We start from the raw sequence: 22,012 nt of genomic DNA on the forward strand, positions 1-22,012 counted from the left end.
AGGCTTGTGCTTATCTAACCCATGGTTCCCCCCCCCCCCCCGCCGCCCCCGCCATGTTTCTCCTCTGTTTGTAACTCATCCCTTCCCTTTCCTGTTGCATCAGGAAGCTGCAAATACAGTGGCTTCTGCAGGGCTGTTATAATTACCACAGTACACTGCAATTCCGAAACGTATGCAAAAGAACTAACAATTATTTCAACAAGGTTGCTGAGAGCATTTAAATGTGGTTCTGTTGGCTTTCTAGAAAGCTTCTGACCAACACGCTTCATCCAAGATCAAAACACCTCCATGCACCTCTTCATTAGGACTATAGCTTTCTAAGCCTTCACAGTGTCCTCGAAGTAAGCTGTTTTAAAAAAAATCTGGTGTAGAAACAGAGAAAAACATCCATAAGAAGCCGGAAACAGAGCCGGGAGGGAAAGCCAGTAAAAAAGTTCCTATTCTCTACTGACTTCTTTTGTTATACACCATCTCACGCAACAAACAAAGATCAATTTTAATGAAGACTTTACTAATGGGAAAAAAAAAAAATGCAGACCAAAACAGCTGTCATGTCAAACGACCATTATTTTTATTTACTTGGTTACAGCACTGTGCGGATGTTTTAGGAGTCATCTCAAGCTCTCAGGAAAGGATTTTCCCCTCCCTTCCTTCCTTCCCCTCTCCTGCCTGCCAGTAATCCCAGTTTAAAGGATCTAACCCTTCTGAAATGTGTTAACTCAAGCAATTTCTTTTTAACGGTTGGAAGTTTCAGGAAAAAAAAATGAACCCAAAACAAAACAGCAGATGTTCAAGACACAGACTTCTATTTCTCCTTCCATGTGAAGCTTAATGGCAAAGATGCATAAACAATAACACTTCCAAAGAGATAAAAATATATTGTCCGCCCCGTTAGAAATACTAAACAAAAACTTCAAATTGCTAAATACAGATAAGACAATCATATCGCTTTTCATAATCTATAACATCATGCCTGACAAGATAAGGTGCTTCCTTTTCTTTCTTTCATTCACGTTTGTGTTACAAGTATAGAAACCCACTGACTGAGCAGTTTTGCTCCCTTGAGAATAAAGTAGAACTCCACAAACAATCTTATAGAAGCACTTAAAATTTTAAAATAGCTGGCACTTAAAATAAGAGCTGAGTCTCGTTAAACCTAGGCAAACCTTTTAACATAGTATACGATGTAAAGGGAAAGAAAATGTCGGCACAACCCAATGATACAAAATGACATAAATTCTTACAGCTCTGAAAGAAAGAAAGAAAGAAAAATAAACTAATCCCCTTTATGTAGGTAACCAAAGATATTTGTTCATTCTTAGGTTCCTCAGCCTCCCCCCGCAGCCCCGTGTGTACACCCAAGAGGTGTCATGTCAATTTGGTCCGGTCGCAGGCTGCCCCGTGGAGCTGCCTGGTTTGAGTTATGACCATGCCCAGGTCTTGCAAGTTTAATGAGGTTCCTTCTCACACACGCAGACACCACACACAGCGCCAACTGGGAAATAATAAAGTTGGATTACAGGTGTAGCTTCTTGCTACGTTAAACCTATGTAGAGAGTGAAAAACTAATCTACATTTTTAGCTTAAGACTGGCAAAAGCTTTCTTCATTTAACCATCATTAGAAACCCACCCTCATCTTCAACTTTTAACAAAACCCAACCTGTGACATGGCGCTTGATGTTAACAGAGCTGCATGAAAAGATTAATCAAAAGCTTTGTATGTCTCTCCTAACTCAGGCCGAACACCAAATCAGTGCTGAATTCCTCACGTGCAGCTACGCCCTGTTAATCTGCTCGAAAGCAGCAAACTATGTAAATCTCCTTACACTGGCAAGATAAACATTACACTCATCGAAAAGGTAACAAGAACCACTGTTACTGGGCAAAGCTGCTAAAAGGCCCAGACACACCGGGCTTCCAGAGCACCCAGGGTAGGTGGGACCCCGTGCTCGCCTCCATCGCTGCTCCTGGCTTCCTCTGCAAGAAACCTGAGAGCAGAGAAACCTCCCTGCACAAAGCCATTGAAAATCCCTAATCAAATAGCTGCACTAGCTCTGTAAATTCAAGGAGCAGATGGCAGGAGAAAGCCTAATTTTCCATTTACCATAATTTTACAGAATGTAGAAATATTTACTTCGGAGGAGTGCCTCCCAATTTACATGAGAGCAGCAAAAGTGGGAGGAGGGACAGAGAATTATCATGTTCTCAGCACACCCAAACTGAGAGCTAAGCAAGCCTGTATTAAGCAGGATGTTGTATGTTATTTTGTTTCCTTCGCATTATGGATGCACACATGTGCATTCTTTGCATAGCTCAAGTAACCTCCATGGTAAAAATATTAGCTTACACCTACCTTTTTCAGATAGGATGCATGGCCATAAGCATTGTGATAGGTTACTACTGCAGCTACTGGATGGCTTTCATTCTTCAACTAGACCTGAATCTGCATTTCAAGCCGATTCTCAGATGAGTTGCCACTCATTTAAGCAACGTCTAACTTTTAAGCCCGGCAGGAGTATTTTTAATATGCCTGTCTGCCCATAACACAGGAAATCCTTTTGAAAATACAACTTCAGAGACCATATTTTAGTATTCTTACAAGTACTCTAAAACAGAGAAAGAGATTAGGCACCGCCCAGTCAAATCTGACCTGAAACCGAGGATGTTGACTGGCTCCTACATGCCTGAGATACTCACTGAAATAGATACAGCAGATAACAAGCATAATACTGTAAGCACAGATTCGTTTATAAAACAAAACGAAGTTCTCTGGGCAAACAAAAAGAGAGTGTGGGTAAAGCTCAGGACCTACTGTAGCCTAATGGCATTTTGTCAATGTTTTAAATGAAGGCAGAATTTCACTTTACATTACAGTGCCTTAAAAATAAATGAAGAGAGTATCACTTTGCCTTTTACCAATAAATCACTCGCCTTTTCACCTGAATCTGTTATACACTCTTACAAATGGAACAGGAAAATACTAAACCTGAAGTGCTCTTATGCTACCCTGATATCACGTGTGTTACAATACTAATGCAGACATACAAGCTACTTAAAAGATTTTAGTTTCATTTTTAAGTCACCTAATTTTTTTTCAGCTTCATATACTACATGCCGTTAGCATAGAAAATCTAATTTCTCCTTTCAGAGATGATGGTGAACACCTTTTCCTACACCACCAGTACCTAGGGTCTCAGACTAAAGCACAATTATAATTCAATTGTCTGAATATGGGTTACGCAGAGCGTGCAGAGGCTTCATCTGGACTATTCTTAATTACCAAGAGTCGAAAAATTAGGCTCTCACAGCACTCTTCAGCACTGTTTGCCATCAGCTCACCCCTGCAGATGAAGCCTGAGTGAAAGGGAGATCGGAAAGTCAATCTTTAAACGACCTTAGTCTACATGAATGAAGTTAATAGGAGTTTCCCATGGACTTCAACAGAGAAAGGCGCAGGCCCTGGCTCCTCATGTAGGAAGTGTTTGAGCGGAGAATGGCTACACACCAACAAAAGAAACCTTTGGTACCCAGGGTCTTAAGCCCACATAATACCCCCGCATTCATTTCTTTCTCTGCCCGTTGGGGAAAAAAAAAAAAGGGTCTGTTTGTTTTTCCGATTCAGTCGGCCCTTTTAGCTCTTTGAATCTAAGGAGTGCGCTGTGAAAAGAAGAGCATCTTATCAGCCTGCTCCAGACCGGCAGGCGAACTCCCCATCCGCAGGCAAACACAGCCCAGCCGCCCGCGCTGCCCGCCCTCCCCTCCGCTCCGCTCCGCTCCGCACCCGCGGACACCCCGCCCGCCGCTCCGCCGCACACCGCCGGCCCCAGGGGGCCCCCGTTAATTAATGGGCCTTTCAGGTAGAGTAAGAAAATGCTACCTAATAAATTGGCTTCATTTACAAAGTACGCAGGAGGACCAGACAAGATCATCGGCGTGGGCGGATCCGGGGCATTTATTAAAAACAAAGCAAAAGCAGCACACACAATAAGCGTGTTTTATTATGCACGGACTTGAACACTCCGGCTACCAGATACGAAGATAACTCCACGCACTGTTAGGCAGCATCTGCAGAGCGCTGCCGAGATAACACACCAGCGATTCTTACGGAAGAGGTATTTCTATAAAATAAGGGAGGAGGAGGAGGAGAAAGGAAATAGCGATTTTTTTGTTCGAGCGTCAAGAAAAGCCGAGCGCCAAACTTTCCCCGTCGCGCAGGGCGGCCACGCAGACCACACCACACCGCACTCGGCGACGCGCCGAGAGGTCACAATTTCGACGCCCGTTTCCCCACGATTTCTACGAAGCCCTTCGCTGCGCGCCGCGGGGAGACCCCCCATCTGCTCCTTCTGCCCTTACCGAGCTCCGAGCCCGAGCAGAAGAGGCCAAGCGCCCCGGCGCTGCCCACCCACCCGCCGAACTGCTTGTTCCAGCTGCTCGGGGCCAGCAGACACGGAAGGATTTCTCCTCACCTGGAAAGAAGCCTGCCATAGTATTTTTGGCACGCTTTGTCAAGCCGGGAGCTCGTCGGTGACCTCTACTCCATTTACCCTCTGGCACACAAACACACAGCACACTTTCCAATGAACTTAAAAAGTAAGATTTTTTTTTTTTTTTAAATCAAAGGGTCAATGAAAAATAACACGCTTCGCAATAAATAATGCAACGTTAATGCCAACGTTTTGAGGGGGATAAGAGTACAAAGCGCAGCCAAAGAGACAACGGCCCAGGGAGGTTGTAACCCAACTATTTCAACTATTTTATTTCCAGCGACTAAACAAACAAACAAAGAAATACCTCTTTCAGTACAGCTCCGTACGATGCGAGCGCTCCGAACTTATCGGAGCGATCTATCTGCCCATAAAATGTCACAGGATTTCCCTTGAGCCCGTCAAGGGGGGGAGAAGGGCCGAGCCTGAAGCTCGGCGGAGGGTTTTCGGAGGGCTGTGTGAAAGAAACCGCCCGCCGCGACCCTTTCGCTCATTTCACGCCGAGCGAAAAACATCCAGCCCCGAGTTTCGCTTATGAGAACCCGTGTTGCAACACCGGGTCCTTTTTTTAACTTGTTGCCGAGCTCAGCAGGGCCGGCGGCCGCCCGACCCCCCGCTCCGCTCCGCTCCGCTCCGCGCCGCCCGGCCGCTAAGGTCACCCGGCGGAGGCCGCCCGCCGCCCGGGCACTCGGCAAGGTCACAGCGCGGCTTTTAAGGGGGTGGAGTACCGGGGGGGGGGGGGGGGGTTAGGAAAAAAAAAAAAAAAGTTTATTTTTGTAAATCCCAGCTCTCGAGAAAAGCTACCAGGCTGTAAGTTGCAACTCACGCAAGTCGCCACCCCTCTCCCCACTCCTCCCCCAGCACCTCGGGGGGGGGGTGGGGGGGAAAGTGGGGGTGGGGGAGCCACAAACACACACACCACCACCACTACCCTCCTCCCTCGGCTCTTACCTGCTTCCGATACGGGGTCCGGCTGCTGCCCGCCGCGCTGCTGTTGCTGCTGGGGAAGATCATCGCCCCGCCTGATCCCCGGCTCCCCCTCGGGATGGGGAGCAACTTTGGCGGCCGCCGGGCTGCGGCGCGGCGGGGCTGCAGGGCTCTCCCCGCCTCCGTGCCTTCCCCGCCGGTCTGCGGCTCTTCGGTCCCCCCCCCTCCCCGACCCCCCCGCTCCGCCCCGCTCCGCGCCGACCCTACCCCTCCGCGGCCGCCCAGCCTGCCATCAACGGGCTCTCATTGACCGCCGCCGGTTTCCCCAGCCCAGACGGACCCCACCTCCCGCCGGCCTCAACCACCGCCCAGAAAGAGGGAGGGAGAGAGCGAAAGAGCGCCCCGAGCCGCAGCGGGGAAGCGCGGAGCGGGCACCGTGCCCGCGGCCCCGCCCCCGTGCTGCGCGGGGCGGCGCGCCGCCGCCAGCGGGAGGCGCGGAGCGGGGCGGCGGGCGCGCCCAAGCGGAGGGGCGGAGGGCCCGCGGCGCGCAATGGTTGCGCCTAAGCGGGGGGGCGGGCCCGCGGCGGAATGCGCGGCACGCGGGGCCAGGCGCAACTTGCGCCTGGCCCCGCGTGCCGCGCATTCCGCCGCGGGCCCGCCCGAGGGCTGAGTGCTCCGAGTGCAATAAATATTGTAGGGTTTAACTCTCTCAAGTTTTTCTTGATTAGAGATGGGGGGAGAGGGGGGAGGAACATCCGGGGGGAGCCCTCGTTAATGCCTCAGGGCAGTATTTGGGAAGCAGGGGGAAATTCTGATTTTCTTCACAAAACTGGGGCCTAGGAAACGCTACAGTTCTTAGGCAACAAGACTGAGACACGTGGAGAAAAGGGGTTTTCAGCTTGACTCACTATTACTCTGCATTGTTTATTACATTTACATTACCCAGTGATACTGGTTATCTAGTTTTTAAGAAGTCCAGAGCTACAGTTTTGTCAAGCCACGGAGTTTCTGACTGGCAACACTGCAGAAGACCTTCTGGTACAGGCACGCATCATCAGGCACATTTTGGTTTCTCTTCCTCTTTCTGATAATACCATGGCCCTCATCTCACGCACACAAACGTGACAATGCGCAACAGCTGGGAAGAAACAACAAATTGCCAGGTAGTTCATTACTGAAAAGCCAAGTAACGTGATGCCATCTGACAACGCTAACATCTACAAAAACCATAATCTTCAGTTACTTGGTTTCCTAGAAATAATCACCACGTTTTTTTGGTATCCTAATGCATTGCCACCACAGATCAGAGCCCATCTGAGTACAGCCAATGGTAAGAAAGCACTCTCACGCGGCAGAACTACATTCTGTGTAACTTTCCTTTTTTTTCCTCTTTCAAATCCCAAACTGCATCTCATTCAGTTTGGCCTTGATTTGATAACACAAGTTTAAGGGCTGCTCGTACTGGATGAAGAGCACTGCAGCCACGCGGTGATCGCTACCACTGAAAAATGTTTGGTGGAATAAATTTGTACCGGCAGACTTTATGCCAGATCAGGTACCGTCTGTCTGTACTACCCTAACTTCATGCTGGATCACGGATCATTTGTATTCCCACTGCTGGCATAAAGTTAGCACAGAGGCTTGAAGCTAGAATAAATCTGTATTCCCTGGTCTGGTTAAGGCTGTAGCCTCATGCCCGCTTTACAACATCAGTTGGCATCACTGCTGAAAAAAGCAACGGTTCAGCAACAGATTTTTTTTTCCCTCTTCCTGATCAGGTTAGTTTTCTTCCAGATTATTTCCTTTGTCTGGTTCAGCATGTGGCTGTGCTACTGCTTGTGCCAGCATAATGGAGGAGGTGGCATGGGAGTAAAAATAGGCAGGGGAGAGAGGGTGGATAGGACTGCTTGTTTTGGCAGGAGCATCAGATTATATTAGCTTAATATGTTCGTGTACCTGTGGCTTAATTTGATAGAAATGTAGCTGCGTGCTCCTGCCTTCCCAAGATGTACTCCATACAGTAGGCGATCTGTGCTCCGGTCTTGCTTATTATAGCCCCATGGTCACAGATGACAATTGGATTCAGGGCTGAAACGCTGTCTTAAAGGAGTATAAACTGTACCGGTGACATGCTACCTCTCCTGCTCAAATCTGTATCCCCAACAAAAAATAGGAACAATATTTTTCTGCCAGTGTTCTGGTCACCAAAGGGGTGACAAAGCTTACCTCTGTTACATCTACAGGAGGGCTTTGTTAGCTGGAGATGCGTAGAGTGACCACACCTTCCCCTCTCGGGGAAAAGCTTTTCAAAACCCATCAATCATTCCTTGCTTCCTTCCCTCTCCTCTTCCTGCCCCATCCCCCAGGGAAGAGGCTAGAGGGATGTAAACACCGTATCCTCGGTGGGGCCTATTCTCAGTCACTGTCATACCAGGGAAGGCACTCAAGAATATCCCAGAGCAGTATCTGAAACGCTGCCGTCTTGCCCTCTCTGCCGCCATGTCCCATAGCTTCACGTGATTTGGACGTGGATTTCCCTCTCTTGGATTCAGTATGTGACACATTTCTCTCGGTTACCATTAGTCTCTTTCCTAACATATTAGAAAAAAAACCACCACAACAAATATAATCCTGTAAATGCCTACCAGATCACAATCAAATGGTATCTGCTTATTTATTGTTGTTAAAGAAAAACAAATTACAGAATTGTCTGGGAAGAAAACTTGGATGTCCTATCCTAAGTGCTAATCTATCTATCAACATTTTCTTTTCTTTTCTTTTAAAAAGACTTGAGCAACCTGTCTCCATTTTTGCCGCAAACGGGGAAAGCGCTGCCTTCCAACGCTTATGACAAGGTTATCAAGAATACAGAGCCAGACTCCTTACAGCAGTGTGGCGGGAGGGAAGGGGACAGCAGACCTAAATTGAAATGAGAGAGTTCCTGACTGGACATAAGCACAGCCGGGCATTGCCCAGAGAGGCTGTGCAGTCTCCATCCTTGAACGTTTTCAAGACCGGACTGCGTACAGCCCTAAGCAACCCAACCTGATCTCCCCACTAATGGGAGCTGCTTTGGGCTGGAGGTTGGGCTACAGATCCCCTAAGGTCCCTGCCAAGCTGAATCTATGCTCATATGAAAAAGCTGCTTTGTTCTTACTGCAGAACATAGGCAAAATGATTTCTGTGTAAAATCCTCTATTTGAGGTCAAGTTGATAAGGCTCGAGATAATTCCCTGGAGTTTTCAGTACATGTACAGTGATATATCAGTTCAAGATACTGACAACAGTTCCCCTACATATTTTCTGGGATGCAAGAAGCATGTCTTGTGTGCAAACAGTCTCAGTCTTACTCATTGAGCAATCCCAAAACTGAGACCCCTAATCTATAAAATGTATAAAGATGTGATAATTTAAATCATATTTTCAAGGACTTTCTTATTAACTGTGTTACAACAGGTGTGAACAGGCTTATCTATGAGTTATAAATGAGCAATTCATTTTGATCCCGAGGGAAAAAGGTGACCGTAGGCTCTAAGAAAATCTAAGTGTCTGTATAAATTATGTTCAGAGCTTCTTTAAATTATCCAGAGTTGCTTATCCAGAAATAAGGAAAACTGGCTGAGCAGATCTGGTGTTTTGTGGAGCTACAACATTGTAATTACATATTCTGTTTTGTTTGGGCTTTTTTTTATGTACAGTTCAGAAATTTAGGTTTGCAGAGAAACCGGGCAAATACAGAAAGAAAGATTTCTCTGAAAACCTGGAGACAACTGGAAGTCTTCAAGAATCTTTCCAGTAATGTTTATCTCTCTTAACAAACAGTGGACTGGCAAAACTAAGCCATTATTTTAAAAACAGTTCTACACATTTAAGCTGCTACTTTAACATTTCTGTTCTAAATCAAACCCATGGCTTCCCTTATTTATCTCAAAATTCAACCGCAGTAGCTATTTCCCCTCAGGGCATTCAGTGCCTCTGTCGGACAGATGGTCCCTCAGCCCCGGATCTGCTTTAAAAGGCAAAATTTCAGTCTGTTGCAAAACCCTGTGAGTCCAGATCCGATCTCCTGAATTTCCTCACAACCCTGCTCTCCTGGCCACTTCAGGGCCTCCTGAAGACCCATTAGTGGAGGAGTGTTTATGGGCACCTCATTTCCCTGCCTTGACCGGGAGGTAGCAGACCTATGGGCTTGCCACCACAATGCTCACTTGCTTGAGGATCCATCCTCTCGTCACACCCAGTCGCACGTAAAAAGATACAAACCGGAGTAGGCAGGAGGCTGAGCCACGACAATGCAAAAATACTTTGAAATACCCTATGCAAGCCAAGGAAACAGCATGCAGGGCTGAACTTGGAGAGATATTAAGCATTTCCTGAAAAGCGTCAATAATGGGGTATGGGAAGCTAAGTATCGTACAGAAGCAGGTTTTTAATTTTAGGCTTCCATTCATCTATTCAGAACCGAAAGCAAGAAGAGCATTTACAACAGCCAAAGGAATAAACTAAACTTCATTACATGAGAAGCTCCTTTCGAGATAAATAATCTCTTAATTAATTGTTTTTATTATTATTATTCAAGTATTCCCAGTACACAGGTAATGGGGAAAAAAAAATCTGTGTCTTGCTAAATGAGGATGAGAAAGAAACATCAGTAGAAATGGGAAATAGTAATGCCATGAACACGGAAAACACTTTCTATATAAAAACTTGTGTAAATTTTCTTTTTTTTTTTACAAAAAGAAAATTATTAAGAAACAATGACTTTGCAGAAGTATATGATCTACTAAGAGTGAGGTATTGCACACACAATGAGAAGCTGTTGTTTAAGAATGCAGTCTTCAAAATAATGGCAGGAATATATTCAACAATAAGAAAAGAATCTTCATGATGACCTCAACCAAAAGGGGAAGACAAATAATCTTTTCCAGCTGTACCGCTTCAGATATTGGTACCAAGATACCAAATTACTTATAGTCTAGATTAGAATACAAAAAATAAATGCCATTATATCACTCGTTATAAAATACCTGTGCACAGTTGCTATAACATATTTATTTTAATTCAAACCGATCAGCTCATTCTCTCTGGGAATCCTCCAACCTGCGTCTGATTTTCCCATCCCCTCTACTGTGGAGCTTTTTTCCCCTTAAATCCAACAGCTCTTTGTGAAAAAAGTAGCAGTCCTCTGCTCCCTTCAGTGCACACAGAACGCCTCTGCTGTGGCCACTGGGTTTGTGCCTCCTATGACATGTTTTGACTCCTCCTATTCATTTTAGCTTGCAGTTCATTCCTTCCATGCTTCCTTAAATGTTCTTGGAAGGACACTTTATAAATTGCACAATTATAACTAATTGTTGCCATTCCTTCACTGATGACTGGTGTTAACAATATGAACATAGAGAGCAACACAATCTCTTGTTAATGCCATGCCAGCATTTTATATTATGGAATGCATTATTTATTCTTTGAAAGCCACAAGATACTTCCTTATAGCAGTATTTCCACTGTCAAACAAACACCCCCTTCCTAAATATACCCTGTATATTCGGGGAAGCACAAGTATGAAACAGAGTTACTGTAAAGGATTACTATGTAACAGGAATTTAAGGAGCCTGTTGATAATAGGTAATTAAAAGACAGGACGAAACCCAATCTTGATCTGTGGAATTAACTAAAATTATTCTAAAAGATCTGAATTCTGCCATTAGCTTGATAATGTTGCCAGACACTTGTTTGAAACTATAAAGCAGTCAAAGTCTGTAAACAGTTGCCAGATTTATTGTAGAACAAAATAATAAAGTCTGTCTGAAATGACAAAGTATATTGTTTTTTCTGCTTTGTTATTAACTATGTAGGAAGTTGTTCATCATATTAAAACATATTTCTGTTTTAAGTGAGACTACTGAGAAGAGCTCACTGTTTCGACATGCTTTCTTGACTGCATATTTTTTACATTTGGTGCAGAATAAATTTATGGAACAGTAGAAGAAGGCAGAGAAAATTTTTGCTAAGTATTTTCTAGGTAACAATTATTCTATGCAGCTATTTGATGTTTTAATGTATTTCACATATTTAAATTTTAATACAGCTATCAATAAAAGATGAAGCAAAATCTGGAAATACACACATATTTTTTTCTAAAACTTCAGAATTAGTATGGTTCTAAAGTAGGGTAATAGCTGCTGGTTTTCCAACAGAAAAGGGGCTCTTTCTAGCCACAATGTGTTCAATTTTGGTGTGCTGGGTTTTCCTGGATGAAATTTTTCATTGTGTGGGCCAGGCCGAATGGTTACTACTTTACTAGAATCTTAGAAATAAGACAGAAAAGAAATTAAAAGACTCCTACAATTAAAATACGTTTAAAAACTGAGAACAGTTAATGACACTGAAAAGATAAATCACTGCACAGTGGTTGGAGTGGAAGGTCTGACCAAAAATCAGCCAGACATAATTTTTATTTTTTTGTGTGCTATTTTCTTGGTATCTATCTGTGAAATAGCTTTGGATTTGTCAGTACTCTGCAGTTATGGGAAAAAAAAACAAGAATTCAGACCCTTATCTGGTCTTTCCACATCTATGAAACAGGATGTATACACTGAAGCCTTGAATGAAACATGCACTATTTGCATGATAAGCAAATTTTGTACTAGAGCAATGAGGAGCAGGCTGGAATCGCAACACCGCACAATATCCAAAATGGCTCATTATGGAAAAAGAGGAAAAAGACAGAAAAAGTCACTTAAAATATGATATGCCAAAAAAAAGATGGAGTTGTTGTCACTAGCGCAAAACCAGGCTTGCACGTTCAAGCTATGGGCTTGAAGAATACCCAAGGAAAAAACCAGACAAGATGCCGTTCTGCACACCTCCGCTGCAGGCAGCAGTCACTCTGGCAGGAGGGACAAGCCAGACTGGAGATTGTGTACAGTAGGTGTATACCTGTGGATATCTTGGAACAAATCCACAAAGCACGGCTCTTTCCAAACAGTGTTGTTGTCCTAAGATGACTCTTCTTGCTTTTTTTTTTTTTTTTCTCCATTCCCTGGAACGAAGTCGTGTTGTGTTTGTTGGACAAATACTAGTGGTCAAGTGAAGAACTGAAAGCTCTACCTGCTGACAAGCACTGTGCAAATTTTTTCTGTCCTCACACACATCCCTGTCAATTAACCTCATTTCTGACCTGCAAATGTCTTTACGGTACTCAAACTCCCCTGAGTACACTGACAACTCTGTACTGGCTCTCTGGTGTCCATTTACATCGTCTCAGTTGGAGTGTGAGAAACTAATTTCCATATAGATTTCAGAGGGACATATAAATTTTATCTGTATCAAAATTATAGCCTTTACCCTCCAAGTTTGTTTTATAATCACATGTAAACAGAAAGACATTTGTTTATAATACACAATCTGATTATAAGGACCTAATTTAGAGTACGAGGGGAAGAAACAAGATCAAGTTAAGCAAATATTCAATACAAAGTCTGAATCTTATCTCATTTTCAATATCTTTAACATAAAAGTATACACATAAACCTTGAGAGAATCGTTCCTGAAGTACCTGGTGCAGCTTCCACCTCTGACAGGCATTATGGGTTTCAGTCTGCCAAAGAAGCTGTAAGCTGGTTTTTTTTTCCCCTAAAAATGCATGCTCTACCCCTCTGAGTTGTGCAATTGCATACTTATTCATTTGTAGCACCTACACAGTACCAATGTAACACAGAACAAAATGATCAGCAGATACATCTTTGGAATAAGAAAATTCATCCTCCTGCGTAAATTCAGTGCTCATAAACATCATCCGCGCAGTGGTCATGGCAATGAGAGCCCTCCTTAGGGCTACAAAGATGATTAGGGGATTGGAACATCTCTCCTATGAGGAAAGGCTGAGGGGTTTGGGTCTTCTTAGTGTAGAGAAAAGAAGACTGAGGGCGGATCTTATTAATGCTTATAAATACTTAAAGGGAGGGTGCCAGGGGGATGGGAAACGTCTTTTTTCAGTGTTGCCCAGTGACAGAACAAGAGGTAACGGGCACAAACTTGAACATAGGAAGTTCCATCTAAACATGAGGAGGAACTTCTTTCCTTTGAGGGTGTCAGAGCACTGGCACAGGCTGCCCAGAGAGGTGGGGAAGTCTCCCACTCTGGAGACATTCAAAACCCGCCTGGACGCCATCCTGTGCAACCTGCTGTAGGTGACCCTGCTCTGGCAGGGGGGTTGGACTAGATGATCTCCAGAGGGCCCTTCCAACCCTGACCATTCTGTGATTCTGTTTGTGATTCTGTGATTCCACCACCCCGGTACTCGGCATCTATAGTGGAAGGTTCCCCTCTCAGAGGTGAAAGAAGGATGTAGCTCCTGCTGATGCAGCCCTTCCCTCGAGGGCTACAGGATCCTATACCTGAAGGTATAAGATGTGGCTGATGCACCACAGACAGGTGAAAAGCAGGAGCAGAACATCCGAGCCATTTTCTGACGCACTGTACAGCCATCGGCTGCAAACAGGGTTTTTTGCCACTTCCACTCTGAGCTAAACTAGCAAGAATCTTCATTGCTATCCCAAGTCTGTGTCTTCACCTTCATTATTTCAGTTCCTGTAATTTTAAATTCAGAGCTGATCTGAATATTTATGTTCAGTAATCAGTAGATTAATCAAGATGGCTGGGACAATTTATTTCAGGGAGTAATTCAAAGAGTTATTTACTAATTATTCTATACTAAGTGTCATGGGCTGGCAGCAGCACAAATCGTGGTGGGAAAATATTTCATTGCATCATAATTAAGTTTTATGTTTATTTAGGTAAATAGATTCTTAAAGGTGTTTTCAACACATTCTCTCGAGTTGGATTCAAAGTATCTATCAGATACTGCACAACCATATTTCACAGGTCTGTTCACCAATATCAATGCACATAAATCAAAGATAAAACCTGGAACGAAATCCTGGCTTGGTCAACGGGAGCTTTACCAGCCGGTCCCAGATTTCACCCAGAATAAAAGCACTTACACTGTGCTGTTGTGATCTACTGAGCGCGTTGAACTGCTCAGGGATGCTGAGGAGGAGGAAATCTTCAGCTCATTTCCCCCTTCCTGCTTTGAGCAACAGGGTCGCCAGCCCTTTGCTTGATCCCCTGTTTCTTGTGCTTGCTGATTCAACTCACTAACCCAGCAGAAGTTTTTCTCCTTTTCTTTCTGCCACGACAGGGAGCTGAGCTGGGTCGCCGGGGTGTCTAACAAGACTATCACAAGTGAAGTGGCAGGAGCACGCAGCTGGGAGCAGGTAAAGTGGGGAAGGTGCGTGTCTCCCCATGGGAGGAGGGGCTGCTGGCTGGGTGGCTTCTCTCCATCTAGGGCTCCCTCACGGAACGTTTTTCACTGGCGACTATGTTTTTTAACCATACATTTCCAGTCAGATTCCAGAAAAGTGAGGTTATTGCAACAACCAGACCCCAGCCATTTTGTGCAGATGTGCTGCAACAGAGTTGGGTGAGCGAGTTCGGATAACACAAGAATTAGGTTGAACTTTCGCCCCTAGTTCCAGCATTCTTTGAAGTTCTTCACTGCCTTGGCAACTCCTTCCCCTATCTTCCACTATTGCAGCTTCTGTCAGAGGCTCTGCATAGCCAGGATTTTCTCCCTTCTGGGATCTTCAAAAAGAATTTTGCCCTCAGCTCCCCAGGGACCAGATCTTCACAGTGTTTCAGTGCCTGCAGTACAACTTGCTGCACTTATTTCCGAGCAGAGCAAAATTCTGTTTGCTGAACGGGGCTCTAAAACAAAAAGGATTTCAGCAAATGGCTACGGGAACCTTCTAGGACTACTTACTAGGAGGAAATAGATGATCTTCTAGTGGGAAGCAATTTTGGATAACTTTCTCTGCAGTATTTTAACATGAATCTATGGGAACATGTGTCCTTGCATGCACATCATGTTTTTGTTGCCTATCCATCAAAATGGGTAAACAACTGCCCCCTTCAGGGCCTGATCCAGTTGTCCCCTAACGTAATCCAGAAGTACATAATAAAGATAACTGGGAACCATCATAATATTGCTTTTGACCCTCAGGCACAATTTACCCTTCACTCTTCTAAAGATCATTGAAAAGTTTTCACGTAAATATTTGTTTACACAATTACAGACAGAGCTTTGCCATATTTTTCACAGTTATCTGTCGGATATATTATTTAACCTGATTGGCTGAACTCCAGTCCAAAATACTGTCCAATTATATCTGGTGAAGCACACACAAAATGGCATTTGGACAAACTGATGGATTTTGGAGACCCGCAGATAACACTGCTGCAGAACACGGGCTTGGGTACTCCAGAAGCGAGGAGAGGTTAATGGCTTGGAAAGGCAAACACGCTCACTTCTTATACCTTCATTGTAATCAGTTACTTTACAGCAGACAGTCTCATTACTATAAATTGCAACTAGAGGCATTTTTTGCCTTGCAAAGGAATTCATAAAAACATGTCAGATCATGTCAGCTGAGAAGTTATATAAATCACATTCTGCACAAAGTGAAAAAATACATTTTGCATCCAAGAAATTTCAGATTGTTTTCTGACTAGAGCCCACTGTTTCACAACTCAAGAAGATTTTTTATCAGAATTACAGACACCATTTAAAAGACATGAAAAGAAAGTTGAAAAATCTAAATATGCCTAAATGCTTCCATTTTAATCCCCTTGTTCATTATATTTCCACTAAAGTTGCTACTTCATTCCACAGAAGGGTTGTTCCCAACATTGCCTCAGACCATTTAAGCATAGGCATTAACTTCTGCGCTCGCATGTATGCAATCTAGTGACATTACCTGGAGAAAAAGGAGCTTTCTTAAATCAACTACAAACATACTGACAAGAGGTATGAGTAAAGAAAAATCCTTCTGTTGTAATACTAATTTCAACTGCGCTCCTCTGACACCAGTCGCTAAAACTTGTGAAAAATATTAACTTCTTTTGACATTACTAGGTCCTTAGCTTTTTTTTTATCTACTTCAGTATTCGGTAACTTGAGAAAGAATAACCCCTTTTTCCTAGCAACAACATGCAATACGATGGTTCGTGTGAGCAAATCATGTAGGCACATGATTTTGCAGGAACTAGGCCAGAGTGAAAAAAAGCCAGAGCGCGGTATTAATCCCTTGGGGACTATATTCAGTGGGCTCTGCATTGGCTACAACAGCAGATTTGACCAAACTGATCTTACTCACAGAATGGGAAAGAAGAATAGGAGACGGTAAAACTTTGAGAAATAAATGACTTAAACTGAAAAATGAAGTATGAGCTGAATCTTCATTTTCAAAATGTCAACAATAAATTTCATATTGTGTATCAAAACACATAAAATCTGAGCCCAAATCCATTTGAGCAGAATCACACAAAACAAGTATCTCACGTTGAGCTTCCTTACTGTAGTTTTGACTAGTGTCATTGTAGAATACATAAAAACCCCTGTTTATTTTCCTTAAAAAAATCAGGTTAAGTCTTTGAAATGTCACCAACGTAGACAACCTTTAATTTTTTTAACAAAACAAAAGGCAGTTTTAAATTAACTAAAAGGTTAATTCTAGAATGTATTACCATAACATTTCCATTTGAAATAATACATCCTCTTATAATCTATATTTTAGATCCCTCGGTTACAGTTGGTTTAAATGCTTAAAATTGCCTAATTACTGATTTTCTATTATGTTTGGCTGATAAAATTCAGAATTGAATCAAAACCGTGCTAGAACTCCTTTGTTAAAATGTTAAATCAGCCAGGCAATGTGCCTCTCATTAACTACCAGCTACTTTTTGATTGTCAGTGCCGATTGCCTGCTAAGCAGCTCACCCTACAATGGAAATTATTTTATGATACCTACCTACGGATCTTAGTTTGTGCTGGACTACTTACTAGACTGCTCCTTGCTCCTTTCAAGAACAGTAAACTATAAAGTAAACATACTGAAAAGGAAAAAAAAAAAAAAAGTCATGCCTTTTCATGCTGAGAAACTCCAGGCTTCAGATGACGCATAGCACTTAATGCTATTTACTGTACCACTGTAATTATTTGGTAGCTGATCAAACTAATAAACATAGCATTTGGCAGAGTGGATACTTGTTGTAGTGAGTAGATGTGAGCTCCTCTTTTTTTTTTTCACTGAGACCTTGCTACTCCGTTCGTATCAGATCTGATTTAAGAGATGTCTCTCCCCACCACAGCGTTCCCTCTCCACATCCATGCCCGCCACTCATTCCACCCTTCGGAGCAGACATTACCACACTCCTTAGCAGGATTGCGGGTATGCTACGAAGTGGAAAAGTAAACTGATACAGTTTAAATCTACAGATATACGTACATATTTTTCCTAACGGGTTGATTTCCCAGTTCTGATGTGGAGAGCAGCTGTAACACGTAACAGGCTTGGTTAGACCCGGGCACAGAGGCAGGAAATTCTAAATCCCACCCAAGTGCTGGGGGAGAGGCAATGTGAAGATTCAGTCTGACTGCAGAGCCTTGACCAGGCTCAAAACTGAAAGCAAGCAGCTACTCAGGGTTTTACCTAGCAGCACATAACATATTTTCATTTCAAGAGACATTTGCAAACACAGAATGTCCTTAGTTTTGTCTTCAGATCTCAATTAAACTTGCAAATGAAACCATCTTTGTTTAAAACCATACTTTAGGGAAAGACACTGCAATATACTGTATGCTTGGCAACAAATTAATAAAGCTCCACAAAGAGAAGGAAAATGGTGTGATTTATCCAGCTGAATATCAGTGGCTTAAAACGCAAAGTGAAGATGGTGTACATTTAACAAAAAGCTTAAGTTCACAAATTTCCTCACGTACAGCAAATCTTTCTTTAAAAGCTGAAATCATGGTTACAGTAACTTCCTATTCAGTCATTTCCTTAATTAAACCATTGAACTTTAATGTGAAATACAGCCATTACAAAACCAGAAAGGAATCTGAACAATAACAATCCAGTCAAATGGGCAGCACAATAACCAACAGTGATGTCAAGAACACTGGCTGATACTTTTTGGTCTGAATCAATTATCCTGTGATTCCCTGAGATACTAAATCAAGTTTTAGGAAACTGTACTAGATCAAAGCTGCACTGCCACATGATGTGACACAGTGAGTACTTAGTACAAATAGGCTCTCCTCAGTAAAAATTATTTAAAAAACAAACTGCATGTCACTTTTTTCCAAATTTTTGAAAAGTGACAATTTTAGTCCAGCATTATGTGTGCCTCATCACAGTCTCAAACATCTGTACTGCTCTATAACTGAAGATTACCCAGACAGAGGCATTTTTTAGTCACTTTTGGTCTCCTTTCTACTCCAACATTGCAGTCCCCAGTGGTGCCCAAGATGTCAGTGTTCTCATTTCAAACACGCTCTTTCCCTTGGACAGTCACTGCATTCGCGCCTGTCTTTGCCTCCCACAAATGATCCAAATACCCAAAAAAAACACCACCTTGGAGGATGCTGGTCACCACTGCTCAACCCAGCGCAGAGATTGTCGCAGCAGAGACAGTGCGCCTGTTCCCTTAGCGGTGCCAGAGAGCCTGCCTGCCTCAGGGACTGGTGACACACTGCCTGCAATGAGGGGAGAAAGAGGGCACCAGCGGTGGAAGGCTGCGAGGAGCCCTGGGCAGGCTCCAGGTACTGCTCCACCTCGACGAACATAAGCCCTCTACTCTGCACTCTGCCCCAAGCTGCAGAAACGTCGCTCGTGGGTGATGGTGTACCGGATCGGGATCACACTTGCACAGCCAAGCAGTCCCACGGGGCACAGATCTGGCATTAACGATCACGGGACTGTGGCACTAGGTTTTGATACTATTAGCTCTTTTCTGTTGCCCCGATGGTAATAATTTCACGGGTCTCTAGTCACACAGCCAGCTCACACCCTGGGTAGGTGCGAAGGGTCACAGAGTCACTGCAGGGGAGGACATGATCTGGTTTTTCAGGCGGGTTTAGGGTGCGGGGGCGTAGTGTCTTCCTGAAGACACAAGGCCACAGTAGCCGATCAAAACTGGCAGCACCTTAGTTTTTGATCGATCAGTCAGTCATTACAAAACAAGAGTTAAAAAAAAGAGTTTATAGAACAAATGCTATCAAAATTCTGGTGCCCGCTGCCTAGAATATAGATACTCTTACATAAATCCTTACATTTGATCAGGATATTTTTGATTGGTTTAATCAAAGATTTTGCAGAATAGTTGAAAATACATATACACGGACTTTTTTTTTTTTAGTCTCATATTTTACACTCCTTAACACTGAAAGTGAAGTGCATGTTAGACACATGGAACTGACTGATCCAGTGGGTCCAGGTCTACCGTACTTGGGTTACACTTAGACTTTAAATTAGGCTGAAGAGACAATGTTTCACGAAGCGTAAACCTTGTTGCACAGATTGATACTCAGTGAAATAGGTATACTAAAACTTACAGTTTTTCCAGGTATCACCTTACCCCCAAGAATTTAAAACAAACAAACAAACAAACAAACAAACAAAAACAAAACAGACAAAACCTCAGAGTTAAGAGATTAGTTTTAAGAAAACAATGATTTGTTCAGGCTGCGGAGTAAGACACACTGGTGTTCTCTCTGCCTCAAACAGGGCTTTTCTAAATGTTTCTCCTAGCTGATTGCATTCTTAATTGCTAAAAAAAAAAAATCCACAAAGATAAAAATCAAAAAAATCCCTTAATTATGCATTTTAAAGTGCATGTTGTCTGCAGTTTGATCCAGCTCCCAGACAGCGGGATTTCTTTTCCCCCCATGTATTCAACAGGAACGGTAGGTATCGTGTTGCTAACTTCAACACTGCAATCTGATTTAGGCAGGCCAGCCTGAGTGGATAGCTACTGAAATCAGCTGGATTCTTTTATGGGTGCAAGATAAAACTGTGCAGATAACACCGAAGATTGAGTGCTGGGGCTCGAGCCTGCTGATTTATCTAATTGGCTGCACTAACACATCAACAGCGTCTCCCTGGCTTTGCCAGCAGAACGCTGCCCGGGAGCAGGGAGTGCCCACTGCAGGACCCTGCCTTTACCTTCCGCTGGAAATGCCCTGTGGCGGAGAGCTCTGGATAAACAGAAATCCTGTTTTCACAGGTGTAAAGCCAAAGCAATGACACCTTTGGTCCAGTTCGCAAAACGTAATTTGGAATGAACCCTGGGTTTCTCTGTTGCTAGGTGCTTGCAAAGTATCGAGGAGCTAGTAATTGAGTAATAATAGCCATAATATTGCGAAATTCATGTATACTAGATAAGACCATAATCCTGCCGGATGATATCACGCTAGCCAACTACTTTTCCCTTGAAATTAAAGACAAACATAGATGGTATTCAGTAACATGCTATGCTATTAATACTGCTTTTACTTTACAAACTATTAAGAGAAATATCTTTCAGTGGTTCTTTAAGAAAAAAGAGTACTTGGGTAATAACCCTGTTAAACAAACAGACTGACACTCAGAGATACTGAGGCTTTGTTTGTAATGAAGATACTTTATTAAAGGGAAAATAAATCTGCTTCTGGGCTGATTCTCCAAATTGAAAGGGTTTTTCAGGTGATGGAAGTGAGTATTGTGCTGGGTCTCCGGCCTGATTACTTCCTGCAGGGATGGTTTTGTCATTGTGCCACCACTCCTCCCCTGTGACTTCTAAACAACCCAGGGTCACTGTGTCCTCTCTTTAATTAGTATCTCACTGCTGGAGGGAGGGGAGAATGTCAAGGAAAAAAAGAATGAGAAGACACTGTAAACAAAGGACCTCAGGGGCATCTTAACAATTTGGACAAGGAATGGAAAAAATGCTCAGTTCTTATTGTTGGCGGTAAAAGGGAAAAAAAACTGGCTGGGGTGGGCAGAATTTTAATTCCAGTTATATGAATTTGGATAAAATAAAGAGAAATCATGCTAAGAAATAAACTAATTTTGTTCCCAGGAGGGCTTTATCATCCAACAGATGAGTATATCATCGACATTTTACAAGAAAGCCAACTAAAATACGGCGTTCCAACCATAAAGCAGCCAAAGCCTTAAGGTGTACTCTGCTTCCCCAAGAGCCATAACTGAGCTCAGGTGGGGTGAAAGCAATTATTGTCATTTGCATTAAAATAAAACTTCCAATGCCTTTTTTTTTTTTTTTGTACAAAAGTATTTGTACTGGAATGAGTAGTCTTTTGCATTACTGCAATTTACACCTACATTTCACCTACATTTTCCACAGAAAAATACAGTTAATCCAAAAATAAAGTAAAATAGCATATAAAGCAATGAGAGAACCCCGCCACTTCACACTACATAATTAACTTGCCCTGAGAGTTATAAAAATTGAAAATATTACTAAAGTTAAAGACTGTCCTTATCAAATGGGAAATGTCCCTATGAACATAGGTGTTAAGAGGTAAAACATTTACCTTTTTTACTTTCCCAAATCTACAATATGACACATAGGAGAAATTTTGTGTATATTGCATCAGCTAAATACAGCCAAAGAGGTCAGTGCTTACACAAAATTTAACTTTTCTTAGAATTTAGAGTATTTGACAATATTTCAGATGACTTTTTTTTCTGTTCTC

At 43.1% G+C, this 22,012-nt stretch overlaps 1 protein-coding gene across 5 annotated transcripts in view; it reads right to left on the reverse strand.

Moving 5' to 3' along the window:
* Positions 1–22,012, reverse strand: part of RBMS1 (RNA binding motif single stranded interacting protein 1) — a 152,055-nt gene that overhangs the window by 92,885 nt on the left and 37,158 nt on the right. Inside the window, exon 1 of one of the 5 annotated variants that reach the window (XM_082483335.1) lies at positions 5,440–5,699. The exons of the other annotated variants lie outside the window; for them this stretch is intronic. Coding sequence (XP_082339461.1) covers positions 5,440–5,502 — 63 coding nt within the window. The 5' untranslated portion in view covers positions 5,503–5,699. Of the gene's footprint in view, positions 1–5,439; positions 5,700–22,012 lie in introns of those variants that run through there. 5 annotated transcript variants of the gene reach the window in all.

Source organism: Vanellus vanellus (genome assembly GCF_965231255.1).
Source record: "Vanellus vanellus genome assembly, chromosome: 5".
NCBI classification, from domain to species: Eukaryota; Metazoa; Chordata; class Aves; order Charadriiformes; family Charadriidae; genus Vanellus; species Vanellus vanellus.